General features: G+C 43.2%; 1 protein-coding gene across 1 annotated transcript in view; it reads right to left on the bottom strand.

The window, feature by feature from the left end:
• The window catches only part of GPN1 (GPN-loop GTPase 1), a 75,787-nt gene that overhangs the window by 48,256 nt on the left and 3,075 nt on the right, over positions 1-24,456 (bottom strand). Inside the window, exons 2-7 of the mRNA XM_030198571.1 lie at positions 19,676-19,769; positions 19,119-19,158; positions 17,871-17,937; positions 17,424-17,461; positions 12,640-12,718; positions 12,227-12,321 (exon numbers count right to left, since the gene is read on the bottom strand). Coding sequence (XP_030054431.1) covers positions 12,227-12,321; positions 12,640-12,718; positions 17,424-17,461; positions 17,871-17,937; positions 19,119-19,158; positions 19,676-19,769 — 413 coding nt within the window. The remainder of the gene's footprint in view (positions 1-12,226; positions 12,322-12,639; positions 12,719-17,423; positions 17,462-17,870; positions 17,938-19,118; positions 19,159-19,675; positions 19,770-24,456) is intronic.

The raw sequence follows: 24,456 nt of genomic DNA on the forward strand, positions 1-24,456 counted from the left end.
ACATATCAAGGGAAAGGTAGTGTACTGAATGCATGACCCCGACAAGGGCTGGTGGCCAGCTCAATGGCTCACATGTTAAGTACCTAGGTCAATTCCCAGGTCAAAACATCCACTCTCCAGGTCAGCTGAGGATGCTGTGAAGGCAGTGCTCAAAGCCCCAGGGGGTAGGGTGGAGGCAGTTATGGCCATTAAAAGGGGTGATGCCTGGAAAGCCAGTTCCAAAGCAAGCTAGGCTAGATGTTCAAGTGTACAGTGCTACGTACGTCTAGTAGCGCCGTAGAAATGATAAGTAGTAGTAGATGACACTGGCCCATTATTGTTGCTACAATGGTATAACTAAAGAATGAGTGTGGGGAGGGGGAATCCCTAGGTAGCATGAATAAAGGCTTATGGCACTAGATGGCAGCCTGGTTCCAGCTCAGCTAGAAAAAAAAAACCCCACATATGAGCAGGAGAGAACTGTTGGATCAAAAACAACAAAACAAACAAAAAAAAACCCAACAGTGTCTGGGAGAAAGGGAAAGGGAAATGGGACTTGATATACCGCCTTTTTGAGGTTTTTGCAACTACATTCAAAGCGGTTTACATATATTCAGGTACTTATTTTGTACCAGGGGCAATGGAGGGTTAAGTGACTTGCCCAGAGTCACAAGGATTCAGACATCACATGTGATATGAACTTCTTTTTTTTTTTACTCAATTCTGAAAAAAAGGTCTAATTTTCTCTAATACTCTCTGAACTGCTGTATACCCCTGTGCACTCAAACTATTTGAGTGCACAGGGGTATACAGCAGCATAGAGAAGTGGGAAGACTTTGTCAAACATACTTGATTGGATTCTGTGCTTCAGGGAGGTGCAGTCAGTGAGGTTTACATGCACTTCAGTAAAGCCTCTGCTTTACGAGCAAATTAACTAGTACGCGGGTACACCAGAAAGCTGTTAACTGGCAGGCAGATGATCAAAAGCAAACGCCGGCGCTAGAGGCTGTTAGTGCCATACTAGCGCCAGCATCTGCTACCACCCCATGATCAGAGCCCTCGCGTGCTCAAGGGCTCCTAGCGCAAGTAGCATACAAATGCATGCTAAACAGGGCTGTTAGCACAAGTAGCCTGCAAATGCACGCTAATCAGACATCTTTCTCATAGAAAGATCCAATTTTGGACGTCCTTAACTGCCCATTGCAGAAACGGTCAAATTTTGGACGTCCTCAACTGCCCCGTCGCTATACCTCCAACACTCCCTTGAAATTTGGCCGTCCCTGCAATAGGGCAGTTGAGGACGTCCATCTTCCAATTTAAAGATGGACGTCCTCTTTTCATTGGTCTCCAGCCCAGACCTGTCAAACAAGTGCGGGAGGATTCTCCCGCACTTCTACCCCATAATCAGAGATAATTGCGCTGCTTAAATTTGTATGCATTATCTCTGATCACAGATCTAATTGCGCCCCGCGCTGTTCTAGCGCTATTTTAGAGCGCTGTTTGGAACAGCGCAGGGCTTTTGATCATCTGCCTGTGAGTGAGAAGCTGGTTAAGAAACAGAATTCAAGAGGGTGGTAGTCAATGGAATTCATGGTTACTTTCACTGTTTTGTTAGAAATACTGCAGAAAGAATTAAGGAAAATATATTCATTTGCAGACGACACATAGCCTGTAACAGAATAGACACATCATGAGGAATGAAAAAAAGAAAAGACAACTTTGAAAGCTGTGCTTCCATGCAAACTAATGTGAAATCAATTATCTGCGGAAGAAAACCACACTTTATCCACTTAATCAACTAGGATAAGAATTGCTATCTGCCAAACAGGAAAGAGATATAGGGTACTCTTCTCAGATGTGCTGAATCTGACACGTCAGCATGATAAAGCAGCAGGGAAAGCCAATAATAGGGTCAACGCAGTAAGCTTGTTTTAGAGTCCTGCAGTGATGGCTTACGCAAGTTTAATGCCAAATTTGTGTATGCCAATGCAACAAACTATATACATTAGGAACTCTGCAGATCTTGAGAATTAACCTGGAAGGGCACAACAGCTCTGCATCAACAGCAGCTAGAGCTTGTACACAGGTCTGAGCAAGCACATGAAAAAAAAATTTGCTGGTCTTGTAAGTTAGCAATAAAGAGAATAAGCAGGCATGAAATCCCCACTAATTTGAGTGCAATCTAATCCTTTTAAGCCTCCCCAGACTAAAGCCCCGGTGTTGTGCTCAGCCTTTCAGCCTTCTGCAAACTTCTCTGCATCTGGGCAGAATAGATAACAACCTGTGTCTAACACAATGTTATGTGCATCTGTATGCTCACAAAAGTTTGTGCTAAAGGTGCGCTCACCTTGTACACTTTACTGCATTGGCCCCAGTACCTCCAGCATGAAAAAAGAGAAATTAGATCTTATCTGACAATTTTCTTTCATTTAGTCCCATCAAAACAGTCCAAAACCTGTGTCCATAGACAAGAAGGTAGAGACAGAGAAACAGACTGTGAACACTGCCATATTACAGCAGCAGGCAACTGAAACCACTTAGTATTTTGTTACAAAGCAAGCCTTCCTTTAAGTCTGTATTGGATGAAACCTAATTTTTTTCTTTCATTATATCCATCTTAAATATATAAACAGTAAGACGAAAAGAAAAACTTTGGAGAATGTATCAAAAGTAACCCACTTAGTTGATAGGTGGGCTATAAATCAATGACTCAAATCAAGGAAGAACTCAAACTCCAAACAGAAGAGTACAGTAACAGTAAAACACTCCATAGCTAATTACCAAATAAGGGAGGGAAACTGGATTGATCTTGTGGGACTAAAGGAAAAAAGATTATAAGGTAAGGCCTGATTTCTCCTTCCTTAACATCCTCAACAGACCAGTCCAAAACCTGTGGGATATACCAAAGCATTTCTAGATCTTTGTAGGTCCTTAGCATTGTGTCTTCTTCCGCTCGAGTCAGCTGTCCCTAGGGATCCTATTATGGAAAGAATCTGAAAGCCTTCCAAAGCCTTTCCAATGCAGAATGGGATTATCTGAAAGTTAGGAGAGATTCAGAAACCTTACTGTCCTTGCAGCCTGTGGTGCTTTGTGAAAGCATGCAGCATAGACCAAGTCACTGCTCTCTATATGTGCTGCCAGAGAATCAGCTTGTAATTCCACCCCTCACGTAGAATGGGCCTTTAACTTGGAAGGAACGTACTTGCCTGCAAGAATGTAAGCTGATTAAATGGCTACTTTGATTCAACAACAAATATCAGTCTTAGAAGCTGCTTCACCTTTCCTAGAGCCTCTAAAAAGAACAAACAACTTGTCAGAAGTACGGCGTTGATTAGAGACTTCCAAATACCTCATCAAAACCCTCCTGACATCCAGAAACTTCAAGGTATTATAACTCTCACCATAATGTTTGCTCCTAAAAGATGAAAGAATAAGAGCTTGACTGAGATGAAATGGAGAGACCACTTTCAAAGAAAGGAAAGCACTGTTCATATGGAGAATCCAATTTTGTAAAATGAAAGGGAAAGGATCTTTACAAGAGTCTGCAGCTCCAAAACTCTTCTGGTGAACGCCATGGCTACTAGAAAGTCTGCTTTTAAGGTGAGATCTTTAACTACCTCTTTATTGGCACATATGGTGCCCGCTGAAATGATTTGAGATCCAAATTAAGATTCCACTGTGGACATTTGGCTCATACAGGAGGACTCAGATGACTTGACTCCATTCAGAAAACAAACTATATCAAGATGTGTGGTCAAGGAAGAGTTTTGTAAACAACCTCTGTAACATGTAACGGCTAATACCTGAACCCTTAAAGAAGCAGGCACTCTTTCTTCAGACATTTCTGAAGAAAAGCTAAAATATGAACGATAGAAAAGGAGAAGGAAGAAATAAATCATTCTAAACACAAGCACAGAAAAAAGTATCCACACACTAGCATATGCCACGGAGGTGAGCATTTTCTGGCTTGTAGTAACGTAGAGATAACCTGTTCCAAGTAATCTTTATTCCTCAATCTAGATCTCTCAAAAGATAAGACGCAAGACCAAAGGGGGATGGATCTATAAGAACGGGGCTTTGAGCTAGGAAATGATAAAGGGGATGGGACGATTTCCCTATGAGGAAAGGCTAAAGCAGCTAGGGCTCTTCAGCTTGGAGAAAAGACGGCTGAGGGAAGACATGATAGAGGTCTATAAAATAATGAGTGAAGTGGAATGTGTGCGTCTGTTTACGCTTTCCAAAAATACTAGGACTAGGGGGCATGCGATGAAGCTACAATGTAGTAAATTTAAAACGAAACAGAGAAAATATTTCTTCACTCAACGTGTAATTAAACTCTGGAATTTGTTGCCAGAGAATGTGGTAAAGGCAGTTAGTTTAGCGGAGTTTAAAAAAGGTTTGGACGGCTTCCTAAAGAAAAAGTTCATAGACAATTATTAAATGGACTTAGGGAGAATCCACTATTTCTGGGATTAGCAGTATAGAATGTTTTGTACTTTTTTGGGATCTGCCAGGTATTTTTGACCGGGATTGGCTATTGTTGGAAACAGGATGATGGGCTTGATGGACCTTTGGTCTTTCCCAGTATGGCAATACCTATGTACTTATTTAAGTCCTTGCACCGAGTAAGATACAATGGTTGATCTGCCTGGAGTTGCACTACGTCTGTATACCAGATTCTAGGAAGTTCACTCTCTTTTCATTCTGCAGAGTTTCCATTAGTTTCCAACCACCAAAGCGAGACCTACAAGCCTGTATTTTCCCACCTCTTCCCTGTCCCAACTTTTGTGAAGCGGGACCACATCTGCTCTTCTCCAATCCCGTGGTACCTCTCCCGTCTCCAAGGATCTATTAAATAAATCCTTAAGAGGTCCCGCCCTCAAAATTCTTTGATGTTATCTCATTCGGCACCATGGCTTTTGTTTTTTCAGTCCTCTGGCTGCTACCTTCATGGTCGAAACTACTTGCCTGCTGAACCCAGCAAAGACCTGCTCTTGGCACATAAGTACTACACACTGAAGTTTGGCAAGCCAATGTAGCTTCATCAAAGGATTGTTTCAGTGAAGACTATCTTGCAATCCTGAAGATGGAATTGCAGTCTTCTTAGTGTCCGCAATAAACAAAGCATCCACCTTCAGCTGTTTGAACTTCTCTTTTGACTTGGGCACCAAAGGATAAAGCTTAGATGTGACTTAAGCTACTCGGAGACCTCCTTCCAGATAAGGAGGATACGCTTTTTCTTTGTTTGTTGCTTTGCTCTGTATTACCTTTTTCCCCTCTCTACTGACAATGTGTTTCTTTCTTTTTTTTCCTGCTCTTTGCGTCCTTTCCTGATAGCGTTCCTTTTAACTTTCTTATTATTTTATTGTACACTGCTTTGTTATGCTATGCAAGAGAGATGGTTTATCAAAGTTTTTAATAAACCATAAACCATAACCCCATTCTGCACCAATAAGAGCCTGCATGGATTGATGGATTGGAAAGACTTTAGAATAGGATCCCTAGGAGGAGCCAACTTCTGAGCGGACAAAGGCGTAATGCTAAGGACCTCCAGAGATCTAGAAATAAGGGTAGGAGTTCTTCCTTCATCTAAATTACACATTTGTATTCCACTTAACCAAGAGTTCTAGGCACATAACAATAAGAAAAATGAGGTACATTTAAAAACAAGTATCAATATAATAGCAAACATAACATACAATAATAAAAACACAAAGTACAAAAGCATGAGAATCAAACCTAACCAATGGTCCACCAGTAAACTAGAGAACATCCAGAAGGTAGACAGTTGAAGCAAACATGTCCGTTAAGTGACTGAGTGTAAGGTATCTCCAAAATATTTGTGAAATAGCAAAATTTTAACTTGGCATCAGAATTATACATATTTAAAAGTGGTCCTAGTTTCCAAAGGCAGGGAGTACCATAATTCTAGACCTTTACCCAATATAGTCATGTTACGAGTTATTCTCAAACAAGATGTCTTAGATGGAATTGTCAATCTAATATTGTGGGTGGATCTTAAAAGCTGTTAGGCTGATATAATCTCACATAATCTAGTAGATGGCCAGGGCCCAACCCATATAATGATTTAAAAACCAGGGTTAATAATTTGAGTTCAATTTTTGCTTTACAAGGAAGCCAGTGGAGCTTGATCAAAAATGGAGAGAAATATTCAAACCAAGCACCTCCAAAAATTAGTTTAGCAGCTACATTTTTCACAATCTGTAGTCTTTTTAACTGGTTATTGGGCAGACCCAAATAAACAATATTACAGTAGTCAATAGGACCACAGATTGAATGACTACTTGAAAGACTAGGATCTAAAAATGGTTTAATCCAACAAAGCATCTTAAGTTTGAAAACTGATTTATGAATCACACTATTGATCTGTTGAGTCATTGTGAGACCTAAGTCAATCAAAATTCCCAATAATTTGATTTCATTTTGAATAGGAACCTCTAATCCAGCCAATTTCAGTAAAGTTTGCGATGGGAGGTGCAGCAAGTTCCCAAGCCAAAGATGTTTGACTTGTTGAGATTGATTTTCAAGTTAAGCAACACATTCATACATATAATTTAATCAAAGACAGTGCTCATAAGAGAATAAAATCATTGCACATCAGAAGATGAAAACAAAATCACAATGTCAACAGCATAAGAAAAATACTTAATCATCAGTGGTTTTAACATCCTACCCATGTCACTCAAGAAAAGAATTTAAAAGGATGGGGAAAAAGAGAGAAAACTTTCGGACCCTATGTTTCATAGACCAAATGGTCGATAAGTTCTTCTGCCAGGAAAGCTGGAGAGATCTATTTTTCAAGAATATTGTAAACTAATCCAAAACCCTATCTGATAAACCAATATCTGATAACTTGACAAGCAAAGTATCATAGTTTACCAGATCAAATGCAGCAGAAAGATCTAATTGCATCACAAAAGCTTGAAGTTCTTTGTCCAGTATCAGTCTTAGCTCCTTCTTCCAACTACTTCCCGAGACAAGACATTCTGGAAGTCAGGGAAAGGACATAGACAGAAGGAGCTGCAGAGGCAAATGACTCCAAATCCCTACCATCCCATTATTCTAGTTTAACCTGCACAGGAGCTGGAGGGTCTAGGACAACCCCAGAAGAAGAAGTGGCCTCTTGAGAGATTTGAGTGGTCTACAACAATTAAGCTTGATGCAGTAGGGAACTGAAGCTACAAGCATTGTATGAAGCAAATGTTTGCTGCAGATACAGAAGTGTGAGAATCTAAAACGGCTGATGTTCCTGCAGTGTGCAGGAACCACAGCCCAATAGTGAAACCACCAAAACTTCCCTCTGCAAATCATCAAGAGTCCCATGAGAGAGCTGCCATTGTGCCGTCAGTGAGATTTTCTGCATGCTTCAGTTGAGGCAACAGAGAAGACTAGCAACATGCACAGCAGTGTTCCAAACACGTCCAGTAAAAACCGCAATGGGAGCACAGCTTGATGGCCTCTGTCAGTGCTGCAATAGCAGGCAATAGAGATGCCACAATTGATTAGAGCCAAGTTCTGCTAGGCAACCCTGCCAAAAACACAGGCTTAGGGCATAAGACCCCTCCTCCAGACTGCCCACAGCGGGGAAGATGTTATTATCGTATACTAGTAAATAAGGCCCGTTTCCGACACAAATGAAACGGGCGCTAGCAAGGTTTTCCTCAGAGTGTGTATGTTTGAGAGAGTGTGTGTGTGAGAGTGACTTTGTGAGAGAGACAGATTGAATGTGTGTGGCTGCAAGTGTGTCTGTTAGAGAGTGTGTGTGTGAGATTGACAGTGTGTTTGAGTGGGTATGTGAGCGAGAGCGAGAGTGTATGAGAGTGATAGAGTGTTTGACAGTGACTGTGTGACACATAGAGAGTGAATGTGATCGAGTGTGAGACATAGCGTGTGTTGTAGACAGTGTTAGAGAGTGAGAGAGACAGTCAGTGTGTGAGAGAGAGAGAGAGTGTGTGTGAGAGATAGTGTGTGTGACGGAGATACATCCCCCCCCTCCCTATGTTGGCTGGAAGGACCCCCCTCCGTCTGCGTCTGCCACTGTGTTGTCGCAGGACCCCTCATCTCCCTGTCTGGTCAGTCTCCCCCCCTCCTTTCAGGTCTCCCTACAGCCCTTCTCTCAGGACTGTGGGTCGCCCCTCCCCCCTTCACCTGTGCTGTCAGGACCCCCTCCTCCGCCTCCATCTGTGGTCTGTGTACCTGTTCTGGCCCTCATCCTCCCCTCCTTGTGCCTGAACTGTTGCTTAGCCTGTGGCAACAGTGGAGAGAGCTGTGCAGGACCTCCTGTTCCAACCCCCTTGTCATGTTTGTAGAGAAAGAAAAGAGGGAAAAAGAGGAAAAGTGGCATAATGTTTGTAAAAAGGAAGAGGGGCACGGCAGGCAGCGACCAGCTATCAGCTGTGCAAGTGTAAACAAAAGAAAACAAAAAGGAGTTTTGTGCTGCCTGTTCAGTCCCAGCTCCTATTCTCTCGTATTCGCTGCTTGAAAGGACAGGAGGGGAGGGTGCACAGCAGAAGCTGACTTACTTTGCCAGATGCGAAGCAAAAGCTCCTGCCCTTGTTAAACAAAACAAAACAAAAAGGAGTTTTGTGCTGCCTGTTCAGTCCCAGCTCGTATTCTCTCGTATTCGCTGCTTGAAAGGACAGGAGGGGAGGGTGCACAGCAGAAGCTGACTTAGTTTGCCAGATGCGAAGCAACAGCTCTTGCCCTCGTTAGTTCCACATTCAGCTGCCAAGGCCACCGGAGAAAACAGAGGGAGGAGAAACGGGTGCAGAACTCCTCCAGCACATGTGCACAGCAAAGCGAGTGACGCTCCTCCCGAGTGACCCCTTCGCCTCTGACGCTCCTCCCTTCTTCTATTTGACTTCCCTGATAGGTCCCTCATTGGTGTGATGCTCTTCCCTTTTCCTGTTTCAGTTCCCTTTGATAGGTCAGAGCGGTGCAGCTGTGACGCTCCTCCCTTCTCTGATAGGTCAGGGCAGGGCAGAGATGTACTCTGATAGGTCAGGGCGGGGCAGAGATGTAGTGTGCTTCAAAATGGTTACAGAGCTTCGAACATACGAACTATTGAAGCCTCAGAGTGTACTTTAGAACGTTGAGGGTGCTTTTATGTGCAGATGGGGCGTGGCCTAGGGAGCAGATGGGCGTGGCTGAGTACTGAGGGTGAGTAGTCCCAATAGCCTAGCCTACCAGGAGGACAGGAGTTCAGGGCTTCACTGCCACAGATGGAGTGAGCTTCAGAACTCTGAGGGGGGATTTTATTTATATAGATACTCAACTACAATCCAAGATTTTGGGGTCCAAAAAAAAAGTCCAAAAATTGGGGTCTTGGCTTATAGTCGAGTTGGAATGTTTCCCCCCCTCCACACGCAGTGACCGGCATTTCTCTTACCGGTAATCCTGGACACTGACAGCTGACAAGGAAGTAACTGCACGCTAGGCCGGTCAGGGCCTTGAGCATCTGCACATGTTCAAGGCCTGCCGCTCAGGGGAGCCAGCGGGCCTCAAGTATTTGCAGATGCTCAAGGTCCCAGACAGGCTCTAGTTGCACTTACCACCAGTAAGAGAAATGCCAGTCACTTCGGGGAGGGGGTTGTGGGGGAAGGAAGAAAGACGTATCGGTCACTGAGGAAGGAGGTAGGACAGGGAGAGAAATGCCAGTCACTGTGGGAGGAGGAGGGACAGGGAAGAGGGAGAGAAATGCCGGTCACTATGGGAGGGGGAGGAGGAGGAGGGAGAGAAATGCCAGTCAGTATGGGAGAGGAATACTTGAATATAAGACCTCAGCTTATATTCGATTTAACATTTTTCCTCCCTTTTAGGGGAAAAATGTTTTTGGCTTATGTTTGAGTAAATACAGTAGTCCTACCACCAAGCCTCTGTCTCCCTCTGTAAGAATCACCTTTTTTAAACCCTTTTTTATCCTCTTGAGCTGTTCAATGGCTCACAGCTGTAAGGAGAGGAAAGGGGAAAGGGGAAGGGAACCAGACTCCTCTGGGTATACCTCTTCTAGCTAGGGCTCTCTAAATAGCTACCTCCGTACTCTACTGGAACTAGAGAGTTGCATGAGGACAGAAACCCAACCCATCCCCACTGGAATCCAATCCGTCCCCACAGGGAATCTAATCCATCCCCGTGGGGAACCTAACCCATCCCCGCCCGTTCCCACTGGGAATCTATCCCGTCCCCACAAGAATTTAACCTGTCCTCACCCAGTCCCGCAAGAATTTAATAGTACATTTTAAAAAATTGCTGTCAGCTCTGTCTCTCTCTGGGTTTGAGCCGCAGCACTGCAGGCAAGGAAGGAATGGAAGTTGGAACACTCTGGTATGCACATGTAAGACTTCTCTGATTCACTGGCACTGTGTGCTAAGAGATCGCCACATGCATGCGGAAGTAGGTCAGGTGACATCTAATACTCGTGCCTAAGTCAGAGCTGAGGATTCCCGCGAACCCGGTACCCGTGCAGGTCTCTAACTGGAACTCAGCTAATTTACTGGTCCAGGAGCAGACCTAAGCCAACCAGCCCAGAATCTACATAGAGCCATCCAGTACCTGCTGGAAACAGAGAAATACTGGGTAGTTTACAGCTGCATAGTACCCTGGTACAGAAAAGTTTACAACCAGTATGCTCTACCTTTACCTGCTGGTCGATGGACACAACACACAGGTTTTGGACTGGTTTGGAAATGATGCTAAGGAAGGGGCAATACAGTTCTTATCAATCATATAGCCAACCAATGCTAAAAGGTGAAGGGATCATGAAAAGAAATTAAAGGCAAAAATTTGAAGAAATATGAGTTAATATTTAATTTAATGAAAGCATATAATAAAATGTTTAGAATTGCTTTCCAGTCAAGGAGTTAACCAAACGTGAGAGCATTCAAACATTACAACAGATAAGGAGAGCAGTAATTAGCATAAAGGAAAGGAGATGAGAAATAAGTTAGCATCTGCAGTGACAGCTGAGCAGGCAAGATGGGTCTTTTTTTTCCCCAACCACATAACATAGCAACATTCTAAATGGGATACATACATTAGATATAAACCATGAAATAAAAGATGTGGAGGGAGTGGGCATATGCACTTATAAGAGAGTCATACTGTACAGCTATTCATATTGTCGAGGCTGTGAGTGGGGGGTCTTTAGTCAATCTCCTCTACAGTCCTTCCTTCATAGCAAAGAATTTTCACACACTATAACCACTTAGGTAGGGGCTCTCACAAGGCTGCAGTTACTTGTGTACCCCTGGAATCAGAGCCCAAGCACTGCACAGCTCCTAAGCTCTCCTTCTCCAGTGCGTCTCAACCTTCTCCTGGAAGCCTCCTAGCTAGTCACATTTTCAAGATTACCCTATTGAATATACAAGAAGTCAATCTGAATTCAAAACAAACATACTTCTTGCCTATCATTGTCACCCTATGCTTGGAATAAACTCCCTGAGCCCATACGCCAAGCCCCCTCCCTGCCCATCTTCAAATCCTTGCTCAAAGCCCACCTCTTCAATGTCGCTTTCGGCACCTAACCATTGTACCTCTTATCCAGGAAATCTAGACTGCCCCCAATTTGATTGACCACACTTTTTTGTCCTTTAGATTGTAAGCTCCTTTGAACAGGGACTGTCATTCTTTGTTAGATTGTACAGCACTGCATAACCCTGGAAGCGCTTTAGAAATGTTAAATAGTAGTAGTACTAGTAGTTGTAGTAATCCTGAAAACCCAGCTGGCTAGGTGTGGCTCCAAAAGAGGGTTTAGAAACATTTTCCTAATTATATGCAGGAACTTAGGGATCAATATTCAAAGTGATTTAAATCACTTGTCTGGGGCTAACTGGGTATATTCAGCAGCATTTAACCAGATAATGCCGCTGAATATACTCAGTTAGCACCTAAGCCAAAATTGGCTATTTTGTGGGTGGTCTGGGGTCAGAATCTGCACTTTGACGGTTAAGTTAACTGTATAAATAGGACCCCATAAAACACAATCCAATCTTTATCTGGTTTAACTTATTCAGTTAAGTTCTGAATATCACACTTAACTAAATTACGCGTTATCCCACTATGTATAACTGGATATTCAATGCTGGGGCCCCAGACATGGCCTGGCAATGAATATGTGAGGATACTGCCAGTGGTAGCCAAAAAAATGCTGACTGCTGAATATGGACCCCTTAAAATTTAGGGTGAATATGTAACCCTGATAGCATGGGCTGAGATAGCATTCACTCACCTGCAGGCATACAGCATGTTGGACATGAAAGTGACTGGGTTGGTGCTGCGGGATGTATCCATAACATAAATCACTACGGAAGGGAAAGACGAGGCCTACGAAAAAGAAACTATGGATTATGCAGTGCTCTGTATCCACAGGAAAAGTGCAATCTCCTGGTCCCTTCCCCACTGTTTCTTAGTAAAAGACTGGTTATTACTTGATCTCCAAATACTCCCTAAAACTGTACATCACAAAATCAAGTCACCCACAAGATAAAAGGGGGCACTGCTCTGTCACCTTCCTGCAGTTAGAAAAAGGCTCTTTTTCTTATGCTAGTTCTAGCCCCATCCTATTCTGTACAATGGAAAGACACGTGTCAACTAATTCCCCTAACACCTCCTGATCATTCAAGCGTGATACAAAGGCATTACCAGAGCTTCTGTGATGATTGTCCCAGATGCTGACCAAGTAAAAACCTCGATCTGTCCTGGAGTATCGATCAGCACATACCTGGATAAAAAAAAAAAGAGCAGGGATTCAGATATCTCAGTGTGAGCTTTAAGGACAACAGTGGTCATTTGAATCAACTACAAGGTCAAAAAGTAAATTTGCATGATGGTATGTATCTTGTCATAGATTACAAGCACTTATAAGACCATTTGATATTATCCTGTTATGTTAAGCCACTGTTGCACTTTCTAAAGACCAAGTCACGGGCACTGCATCCAGAAGTGTGTGTACAGTACCACAGGCTCCAGGGATCTTCCTCAATGCAAGTGTGTACATGGTCCAAGGGACCTAATTTCTTGAGACTAATGTCAACCCAAAAAAGCTGATGCCCAGAAAAATAGATGATTGAAATGAGAGACTGAATAATTACAGAAATACTGCTCATGATGGCAGATAAAGATCACAAGCTCTTCCCATGTGAATCTCTTCATAAAGGTGGTTAATAAATTTCAATAAATAAATACATTAATTAATGCATTGCCAAAGAGCTTGTTCACTGATACCTATGAGGCATCTGAAGGTCTTTAGAACATCTCCCCACCCCCACCAAAAAAATAAAAAATCAACTTTAAGACAGGGATCCTCAAATCCAGTCCTCGAGGTCCACAACCCAGCCTGGTTTTCAGGATTTCCATAATGAATATCAGATCTATTTACATTCACTGCATCCATTGCATGCAGATAGATCTTATATAATATTAATTGTAAAAATCCTGACAACCAGGCTGGGATGCAGACCTTGGGGACTAGATTTGAGGACCCCTGCTTTAAGGAATTCAAATTTAGGTCCTTCAGTCTTATCTCATGGCATTTGGTGTAGACCCCAGATTATTTTGGTTGCTTCTCTCTGGATCTCCTTTAGCCTTTCTACACCTTTGAAGGAAATGGCTTTCAGAATTGAACACAATATTCCAGGGTTTGTTGTTATAATTGTTAGTACACTCTACATCACTTTCCTGTCAAACAACTAAAACTAATAAGGAGAAATTAGACCTTACCTGTTAATTTACTATCTTTTAGTCCTTCCAGACTAGCACAGACGAATGGATTATGCACGCTGACCAGCAGATGGAGACTGAGAACAACTGATTTCTGAGTTCACCTATAACCATACTGTGCAGTCCCCAGAGAATCAGTAATCGAACAGCCAAGCAGAATGATCCCAAACAAACCTAACTATGGAATTCCCTCTCAGGACACGTAGTCGCTTGAAAATGAACTAAACATGCTGCACTTAACCTTCCCCACCAAATCCATTCAACATTCATCCACATATTTATTTTTTTTTACTTGAAAAAGAAAACCACCAACACCTCACAGCCATCAAAGACTGTTGCACACCAACGAATCCAGAAGTACAGTGACCTAATGCAAATCAACAATAGATCAGGGTGAGTCCTGTCCCAGTCTGGAGGGACTAAAGGAAAGTAAATTAGCATGTAAGGTTTAATTTCTCCTTCCATAGTATCCCTCCAAACTGGCACAGATGAAAGGAAAGTACCAAAGAAGTGACCTTAAGGGTGGGTCCCCCTCAGCCCTGCTTCCAAGTCCCAAGCTCCAAAGGCCGCATCCTAACAAGACTGAACATCTATTCAATAATGGCAAGCAAAAGTACAAAGACAACCACACAGCTGCCTTACAAACCTCCAGAGGCAGAACTAGAGAGACTTCAGCCCATGACACCCCAAGGCCCCTCGTGGAGTGAGCCTTGAGAAGGTATAGGCTTTCCTTTGTGCAAGTATGCCAACACAATAGCCTCCGTAATCCATATGGCTAGCATGTCTTTAGAAGCCACTTCTGCTTTCCAACAATCACCAATCGGGACAAACAAACTGAGTGCCGAAACTCCTGAGTCTTGCTCCCATAAACATGCAATGACTGCCAAGCATCCAGCCAGTACAACTGGCACTGCTCCTCCAAGCCTTTAGCCTCCCCAAAACAGGCAAAGCCACAGATTAACATGAAATGGAAACACCACTTTAGGAAGGAAAGAAGGCACCTCGCAGAAGACTAACTTTTCCTAGTAAAGATCAGAAATGGCTCTCTACATGTCAAGGCTTGCAACTCAGAAATCTGCCACACTGAAGAAATTGCTACTAGAACCACCATCTTAAAAGAAAGGTCCTTAAGCATACAGGCCACAGGAGGCTCAAAAGGGGCTGACAACAAAGCAGACAACATGAACTGCCCAAGCCTGAAAACACACAGCCTAATCAGCTCTGTGAGAGGAAGGCAGGAACCTTTTTTTTTTTTTTTTTTAATCTTTTCATGGAAGCAGACCCCAACAGCTGTTAAGGTTGGCTGGCTGCCACTAGGCAGAGAAGAACAGCCGAGGTGCACACCAAACTGTGCTAAAAAAAAGATGTGGGAGTAAGGGGTGACTCAGCCCCTGTCCAGTACGACCAAACCAACTGGTAAACCCTGAAAGGGAATAAAGAAAGAAAGATTAGAACCCTTCTAATCACTTTATTTAAAAAAAACTCCCGAACGACTCCCAAAGGCCTAGAACCAATACTTGACCGGGACTGTACAGACTAAGCACGCTCACCACTTGCTGGAGACTACATAGCATAGTTATAGGTGAACTCAGAAGTCAGTTGTTCTCAGTCTCCACCTGCTGGTTGGAATGCATAACCCATCTGTGCCGGTCTGGCTTTTGCAGACTACCTTTCGTTCACCGTTACTAGTCCGCAGCGAGCCTTACTCCATTTGCTCTCTGTCCCGGATGAATTTAGTTTTTTCTCTGGGTTTCGTTTGAACCTCCAAAAGTCTATGGCCCTTCCCATTCAGTCTTCTATTCAGGAGCTGTGGAGAGGCACTTAAAGTGGGCGCCTGGAAAGCTTAAATACCTACGGATCTATCTCTCCCCGGACCTTTCCCATTTATACTCCCTGAATATTGGCCCCTTGCCAGTCGCCACTCAGTGGATCTTGATGAGCTGGAGGGCTCTCCCAATCTCATCTGGCAGAGTAGCTCTTTACAATATGATCCTGGTACCCAAATAGACCTATGTCTTTCAGGTCTTGCCTTTGTTTTTACAGTACAGAGATGATCAGTTCCTACAGAGGGCACCGTCTTCCTTCCTTTGGCAAGGTAAGTGTGAGCTGTCTTATCTCTCACCTTATGTTGACCTGAGCCCAAGGGGGTATAGGCCTCCTTAATGTCAAGCTGTCTTCAGTTGCTTGTTGCATGTGCCACCTCACAGGTTGATTTCAGGGAACACAACTTTTTCTTGCACAAACAATGGAGTTTTCTTTTATGCAACTGCATCATTTTAACTACTGGCTCCAGGCACCAGTTTGCAAGGTGAGTACTTTACTATTTTTGTTTTTCTGTCTGTCCCCCTTTGCAAAGCATGGCGCTCGCTCTGCAGATTGCATGGTTTGTCTGGGAAGGTGTGTCCCCCCCCCCCCACTACCCATTGCTGGAAACACAGCTTTTCCTGTGGGGAATACCTCTCCAGTTTTCTGGCGGTGGGTCACCGTTGAGACCCATTACTTATATCACGTACTGACTGACTATCTCAACACCCTGCAAGACCTTTGTGAGGGACATGTAACTTTACAGGATCATTCTGCATATTTACAATTACAACATTATGTGGGGGACCTTGTCCTATAGCCTCCTTGACCACTAAGGTGTGAGAATACTTTAATTCTATGTTTGGCTTGGAAACCCAACTCTCGATTCCAGTCAACTATTATCATTGGTATTTGCGAGAGCACCGGCCAGAGACTGATTATGCCTCTACAGCACAGAAGTGGTCAGCGGATTTTCCACTGCCTGTGCAGGACCATCTGTTTAAAACATGTTTGGCCCAGATTTATGCTCTCACAGAAAATTAGCTATTTTATGGGAACTGCAATTTAAGTTTGTTTATCGACTGTTTCCCCCCATAGGGCCTATAGAGCAACTTTGCGCTCGGACAACCATTGTCCTAAGTGTGGGGTTGCAGGCGCACATCTCGAACATATGTTTTTGTCCTGTTTGCACATTCAGGCCTTTTTGACTCAGCTGGCACTGCACGTATCCCAGTTTTGGAACACCAGTTGAACTCCCTCTTCTACTCCTCTATTTGATGTTTTTCTATGTACGAGGATCTCGCCCAGCAGGCTTTCATGATTTTTTGTGGAGGACTATCTTGCAACTCTGGCTCTCCCACGCTTTCCCACTGGCAGTCTTACTATGACTCTGCTTAGTGCTCTGGAACGCAAGGGTATCCTGGTTTTTGCAGGCCTGGTCACCGTTCTGGGACATTAACTCCTGTGGAACATAGACATATCCTGAATGCATAAGGAGCACCACACAGAGCGGTAGGGGGGGGTGGGTTAGACTAGGTTGGGCAGGAAGGAGGGTGGGGATGGTACTGGCCAGGTTAGATTATTATACATTCTGGCATGTTGTTGTTGGTTTATTGCATTGTTGTTTCTCTTTTGATTGCCAATAAATATGATTTTGAAAAAAAAAAAATAAAGATGGGGATCTAGAAAACAGCATGAGCTAATTAAAATCACTGATCTGTGTTAGTTAACATGACTAAGTTTAGCTTTTCAGCTTTGAACAGAACTAGGTTTATAGCTCCATGGTCTGGCTGATCCATGAGGCCCAACCCATTTATTTCACTTATTCAGACAGCCTTAAAAGAAAGAAAGATTCATCTTTTGGAGCAAAACTGGAGAAGTGGAAAATGCACAACTGTACTCACTGACAATTCTTCTGTCGCTTCTCAATAAACTTCATCACCTAGTGAAGAGAGAGAGAAAACAATCAGGGATAGATATGCACTAATCATTTGACAGCGTTCTGTTTATAAGCACAGTGTCCTTGTACTTAAGCATGATGGTGGATTCCTTGCAGAACCGCTCACCAACTCACCCTGGGGATCCATCAACAAAAAGGACCGATAAAAACTGCCTCTCGGGTCCTCACCTCCCCCTCATCTAAATTTCTAGCTAATGAAGAAATCCAGAGAATGGAGATTCAATTTAGTAATAGACTGAAGCACATATCCACAGAATCTCCACCACAATACCCTGCCCATAATGTTTCCTCTAAAGTATCTGTCCTGCAATTCCACATGTTCTCATGACACTTAGAAGTATTCACTTTTCCACAATCGTCATCCATAGGCAAAATGAACAGATCTACATACCTGATCAAATCTAGTGGCAAACAGATTTAGAGATGTCACAATTCCGCCATTTGGGCCAAGGCCATATCTATGCTTTCATTGAGGAAGACAAAAGTACATCCTAGCAGTCACAGTAAAACATATCCATAGCAAACTTGGCAAAACATATACCAGAAATCACACCCAGAACCCAGCCCACCACCAAACATCCTAGGGCTCAACTCACGGTCAACCTCAAAATCCAAATACATCAGAACCCAACCCTTTGATCCAATTCATATCAGAATTTAACTCCTGAACCAACCCAAAACATAATAAAATTCTGCTTGCTATCAGTCATTCAATCATTCTTTCAGCAGTGCATCGAAGAACATTTTACATGTACCCGTTCACCCCCCCCCCCCCCCCCAATGCAGCCCAGCAAAGCAGATTTCAGAAGAGCCATGGTAGTGACAGTGGTTCTGATTTGATGAGGGATTCATATTAGTTCATAACAGAACTGGACACAGGAAGCCAGCCAATTAGTTGGTGGCCACTTTGCCACTGGAATACCCAAGTCTGTTTGTGGTTAAAGGAGACGAACAGTTGATAAACTTTCTGATGGATTCCGCTTTTTTAAAAATTAAAAAGAGTCCATATGGAACTACTTCTAGCATGGATGTTTTTGTCGCTCAGGATACATTGTGGGCATCATCATTTCTTGGAACACACAGAAAGATATGGAATACACCGACCATACCCAATTACTTCCCCAACCACAGCAACATAGCATATACCTAACTTTTTCAATGGTCAGTTGGGCTATTGTTAAAAAGGGACTAGGGCATCATAGTCTAAAAACTGAGCCCATCCTTGGAAGCAGGGCTGTGGAGTCGGTACACCAAACCTTCGACTCCTACTGATATTAGGCTTGAAAGTTTTTGTTCTGGATCTAAAAGTACTGTACTGGTAAATATAATGCAGATCCAGGAGAAAGATATGCATATAAGTAATATATGGTATATTTATCATTTTATAATTTATTTTTTTTTTTTAAGCTGGAGGTCGAGTCAGTATATTTTTTTTTATCAACTCCGACTCCACCTAAAATTGCTTCCAATTCCGACTCCACAGCCCTGCTCAGAAGCACCTTGATTGGACCTCACAATTTAAATGATGCATCATGATTTTTAACCCAACTCTGGTCCACTCAAATGCACCTTTCTACATGCTCATTTACAAAGGTGACAGATGTTAACTGCAATGCCAGGACTGAACTGGAAAGGATACTGCTTCATAACTTCTTTGTAGTTGACTGTGTCTCGGATATCTACAAAATACAAAGAGGAGGCAATAGTGTTGTACCCCAAGAAAGAGAATTAAGCAAGCAAATTTCAGCGAGACTACTGCATCTTGGACATCAGTAGCAATGTACCTACTTCTGAGACAAAGAGAGACCACACAAAAAATTGTTTGTAGGGAAAGAAGTAACCAGTGTTTCCAATAGCAATGTAAACCCCGTCTGTGCTATCAGAATGCACAACCCTTCCCCACCTCTAATAAACCTTGTGGCTGCTCCTTACTCCTAGGCTGACCTCTGCAACAGATCCAAATTAAAGGGGCTTGTATTCTGTCCATTCTTGCTATTTTCTAGACTGTATGAAATGCACTACAACCAGTTTTTCATCTCAGGAGCAATTACAGAATTTCTGTTGCATGACTGCCTTTTTAAAAAAAAATTCTCATTGAGACAAAACCACAATAAATAATACACCGCTAAAAAGATGAACACCAGAAAATGGATCTCTTTGCAATGAGAAAACGTGGAAGGGCAGATCTGCACTCACCAATGTTTGCTGGAAACGGGATCTCATGAACAGCTGGATCAAGATTGATGACATAAGGTGGAGAATTCTTCTTGTGCAGGTACGCTGTCAGCCTCTGTTGAAAAATGGAGGAGATTTTCTTCAGGTGAGGAAGAACGGCTTAGACACATCAGTAGAATTTGAGCAATAACAAATGGAGAAATGTATTCCTTGAACCCTGCCAGCATAGTCTAAACATATGAGAAAGGGAGATGAAGACGGAGAAAAGAGAGAAATGGAAGCAAGATCAGAGAGTTTGTGGTTGCCCTGCACAGGTAGGGTGGGTGATAGTTGATTTGGAGGGTCAGGATTGAGAATGATATCCCCAGCACAGAGCAGGAGGAGTAAGAGTATTGAGAAGAAGAAAGGGATCCAAGATGGCACCACAGTAAGACAATTTTTCTTAGAGGGCAGAGGGATTTCAATGTCTACTCCTTTGGCTTTTCAAGTCACTTAATAGAACCATCTGATTATGTTACAGGTCGACTACACTGAGATTTCCTTGTTTTATTTTTCTTAGTTTGCCCAGCTTGCTCTGGTGGTAATGGTTGGATCTCCTCTTTCTAATGTGGTCTGTTCTAGATATGATTATTTTTATATTCCTAAGACTAATGTTGAAATTCTGTTTATTTTCTTCATCATGCTTGATGTGTTACAAGATTTTCTTGATGTACATTACAAAATTATAAATAAAAAAAAATACAAGAGTATGGAGAAAAGTAGGGGAGCCATGACTGTGACAAAGATGAGATGCAGTCAGACAGAATGGAAATAGCTGAATGGAAGGAAGAAAATAGTGAAAAGCTGAGAAGATAGAAGACAAAATGGTGAGCTGATGAAAATAGAAACTGGGCAGTATGGTCTTGAGGAATGTAAAGGTTTGAGATGGGAAATAACAATAGGAAGAGTTAGTATCAGGAAGAAAAAGTGTAGTGGAGCCATAGGAAATAGAAGAGAAGAAAGCACAAACTTGTAGAGTTAGAACGTGACACACGCCTGCCACCTGACAGGAGGACGAAAGGAGCCCGAGGTAGCAAGAGCAGAGGCCTGAGCAGTTTAGGGTGGACTTGGGAGTCACCCAGGAGGACACAAGAAGGAATATGCAAATAGGCTGCAAAAGGTGCACAAGCCCCATAAGGGGAGTCAAGTCAGTTCTGAGTCCCCCCCCCCAACTCTATCTATTGGTGGTGGGACATAACCAACTCAGGAAGAATTGTTTCACATGTTTGAGTTTCCACACTGAGTAGAACATTTTCTTTGTTGTTGATTTTATTTGGCTCTCTAGCATAAGGTTGCGGTCCAACGTGATGCCGAGTATTTTCAGGCTGTCTGAGATGGGGAGGGAGTGATCTGGGGTGTTGATGGTTTTGGGGTCACGTGTGTTGTGTTGGGATGAGAGGATGAGAGAATGAGTTTTTCCATCCTCTCATCCCAACACAACACATATAATGTGTGAGAAGGAGGCCAAAAAAGCAAACAGGATACTAGTAATTATTAGGAAAGTGATGGTGAATAAGACCAAAAATACTATAATGCCTTTGTATTGCTCCATGGTGCGTCCGCAAATTGCGTTCAGTTCTGGTCGCCGTATCTCAAAAAAGATATAAAGGAATTAGAAGAGGTTCAAAGAGCGACTAAAATGATAAAGGGGATGGAACTCCTCTCATATGAGGAAAGGCTTGGAATAAAAACGGATGAGGGGAGATATGATTGAGGTCTACAAAATCCTGAGTGGTGTACAACAAGTAGAAGTAAATCGATTTTATTTTACTCGTTCCAAAAATACAAAGACTAGGGGACATTCGAGGAAGTTACATGGAAATATTTTTAAAACAAATAGGAGGAAATATTTTTTCACTCAACGAATAGTTAAGCTCTGAAACTCTTTGCCGGAGGAGCTGGTAACAGCGGTTAGCGTACCTGGGTTTAAAAAAGGTTTGGACAAATTCCTGGAGGAAAAGTCCATAGTCTGCTATTGAGACAGACATGGGAAGCAACTGCTTGCCCTGGGATTTGTAGTATGGAGTGTTGCCATGATTTGGGTTTCTGCCAGGTACTTGTGACCTGGCTTGGCCACTGTTTGGAAAACAGGATACTGGGCTAGATGGACCATTGGCCTGACCAAGTATGGCTACTCTTATGTTATGATATGTTCTTAGTCTGTTTTTTCACATGAATTTCTGAGAGCTCTGTATTGTCTTCTTATTCTTTATTCTTCTGAGTCCTCAAGATTCACCAATATAATCTTTTATTTATACAACCTCCATTTAGAATTTGCTTTTTACTACTACTACTACTAATCATTTCTATAGTGTTACTAGACATATGCAGCACTGTACACATTATATGCAGGTACTTTTTCTGTCCCTAGAGGGCTCACAATCTAAGTTTTTGTACCCAGGGCAATGGAGGGTTAAGTGACTTGCCCAAGGTCACAAGGAGGTGCAGTGGGAATCAACCCCAGGTCACCAGGATCAAAGCCCACTACACTAACCATTAGGCCACTCCTCAACTTATTTTATACCCATGTTACAGAACTGAATTCCTCTCTATTAAAGGGCTGCATGTTTACCTCCATTCCAAGTCTGGACTGTGTTTCAGGAAAGGCAATATAGTAAATTAATTCCTATATAATAAGTAGCACAGGTTTCCCACCTCCCCCCAGGCCAACCTAACACAGTTGGCAGTTTTGATATTCTTAGAGAAGTCAACAGGAAAGTCAGAGCTACAAATCTATTCATGCAATGGGTCAAAATCATGACTAGATCAGCCTATCTAGTTGACCTTGGATGAGTGGGCAAACCTAAAGCCTGATGACTCAACATCTGTGCAATGCTATATAGGATATCTAAGCTTTGCGAGTCACCAGACATCTCCTTGCTAAAAATCATGCCAATAATGCTGCCAATCCTCCATCTCTTCTCCTCTCTGTATCAGGGAAGAGGCAGCAAGTGAGAGGTACTGCAAAAGGGTGACATCTAGTAGCTGAATTCAAGGCTTAGGAAGGAGCCCTGGCACAAGACCATCACACAAATGAGCATGACAGGGGCTGGGGTATAAAACAGTTCTCTGCCCCAGTTTCAACTGAACTGGAAACACAAAGAAGTAGAAGGAAACTGCCTGGTGAATAAAAATGAAGGGGCAAGATAGGAATCATAAAACACAGAGATATGAGGACAGGTAACAATCCCACTACAGCCTGCCCAATTTCATTCCTGGTGAAGTGCCATAGACTACAGCTGATCTCTGGTTTTCCTTTCACATCTTCACAACAAAGGATCTCTCTGCTTATTGTAAGCTTTCTTGAATTTCACACATTACCACCTTTCCAGAGGTTGCTTCTATGTCTACGGTGATTGCTTGTTCTAGAACATTTCTTCTGGAGAAAATAATTGGCGGCATTTGACTATCTCTGCTATATTCTCCATTTCTTCTACAGTATATTTAGGCTTCAAGTATTATCTGACTTTCGCTTTAGACTGCACCATTTTGGCGGCCTCTTTCTGGATTACCTTCAGCTTGTCTATACCCTTTGGAGGTTTGGCCTCCAGAACTAAAAACAATACCCTGATTGCTCTGTTTTAGCTGATTGGGTCTCCCAGCCTTGTCTTTGCTCTCCTCACAGCAAGTTTTATACCCCATTCACCTTAGGAGAGAGCCCTTTCTGCTATCCAACCATCCTCTTCCTCTTTAGACCCTCGGTTTGTTTCTTATCCATATACTGCTGCCTAGTATTGTTTACTTATTACAAGCTAGTTTCTCTCTTTGCTATGTTACTGCAGTTGGAAACATAAAGGTTTCCCCTCCTTAAAAAAAAAAAAACTCTAGGCCCCCAGGTTCTGTCCATTTTTAGACCAATTACTAACTTAGCTTTTCTTTCCTACTGAAAAGCCAGTGTTGACTCTTTGTGGATTAAAAAAAAAAAACTTTTGCCCTTCATCCTCTGGCTTTCGAGCTTGCCATAATACTGAATCCGCCTTCTTACTGCAATGCTCAATCAACTTAAACTGGTAGTTCTTATTTCTCTTGATCAATTAGATCAAAAGTGGACGAAGATCATTCTAATATTTTTTAGTGTTTTTGTTATCTGGGTCTTCAGGGTACTGTCCCGAAGTGGTCCTCTTCTTACCTCTAGAAAGCGCAGACGGCCAGGGGGATAGTGAAGTCACAGGAACCACTCTGGTTATAAATTTATTGCTGACCCAACACAGCCGTGTTTTGCCAAGTGCCTGCGTCAGGGCTCCTTGTTTTTCAATGTAAGTAAACACTAGGTGTTCACAAACTTAGCCTCTCATATAGGGGGTCTTTTACAAAGCCGCACTAGTGTTTTTAGCTCGCACCTCCATGTGGAAGCGCTGCAGGCAGCAGCAGAGCGAACTGCTGCTGCCTGCAGCGCTTTCACACGGAGGTGAGAGGCGCTCTCATGTCAGTGCAGGGGGCCCGGCGAGGACGGTAGCTGGACATGGGGGGAAGGCAGGGGGGAGAGAGGAGGGTTGCTGGGCATGGGGAGAGAGCAGGGCAGAGAGGAGGGTCGGTGGACGGGATGAGGCCAGGGGAGACAGGAGGGCTGCTGGACATGGGGGGGAGGGCAGGGGAGAGAGCAGGGTTGCTGGACATGGATCGATGGAGGGCAGGGGAGAGAGGAGGGTTGCTGGACATAGGGGGGAGGGCAGGGGAGAGAGCAGGGTTGCTGGACATGGATCGATGGAGGGCAGGGGAGAGAGGAGGGTTGCTGGACATAGGGGGGAGGGCAGGGGAGAGAG

This window comes from Microcaecilia unicolor, chromosome 3 (genome assembly GCF_901765095.1).
Source record: "Microcaecilia unicolor chromosome 3, aMicUni1.1, whole genome shotgun sequence".
In the NCBI taxonomy this organism is placed as follows: Eukaryota; Metazoa; Chordata; class Amphibia; order Gymnophiona; family Siphonopidae; genus Microcaecilia; species Microcaecilia unicolor.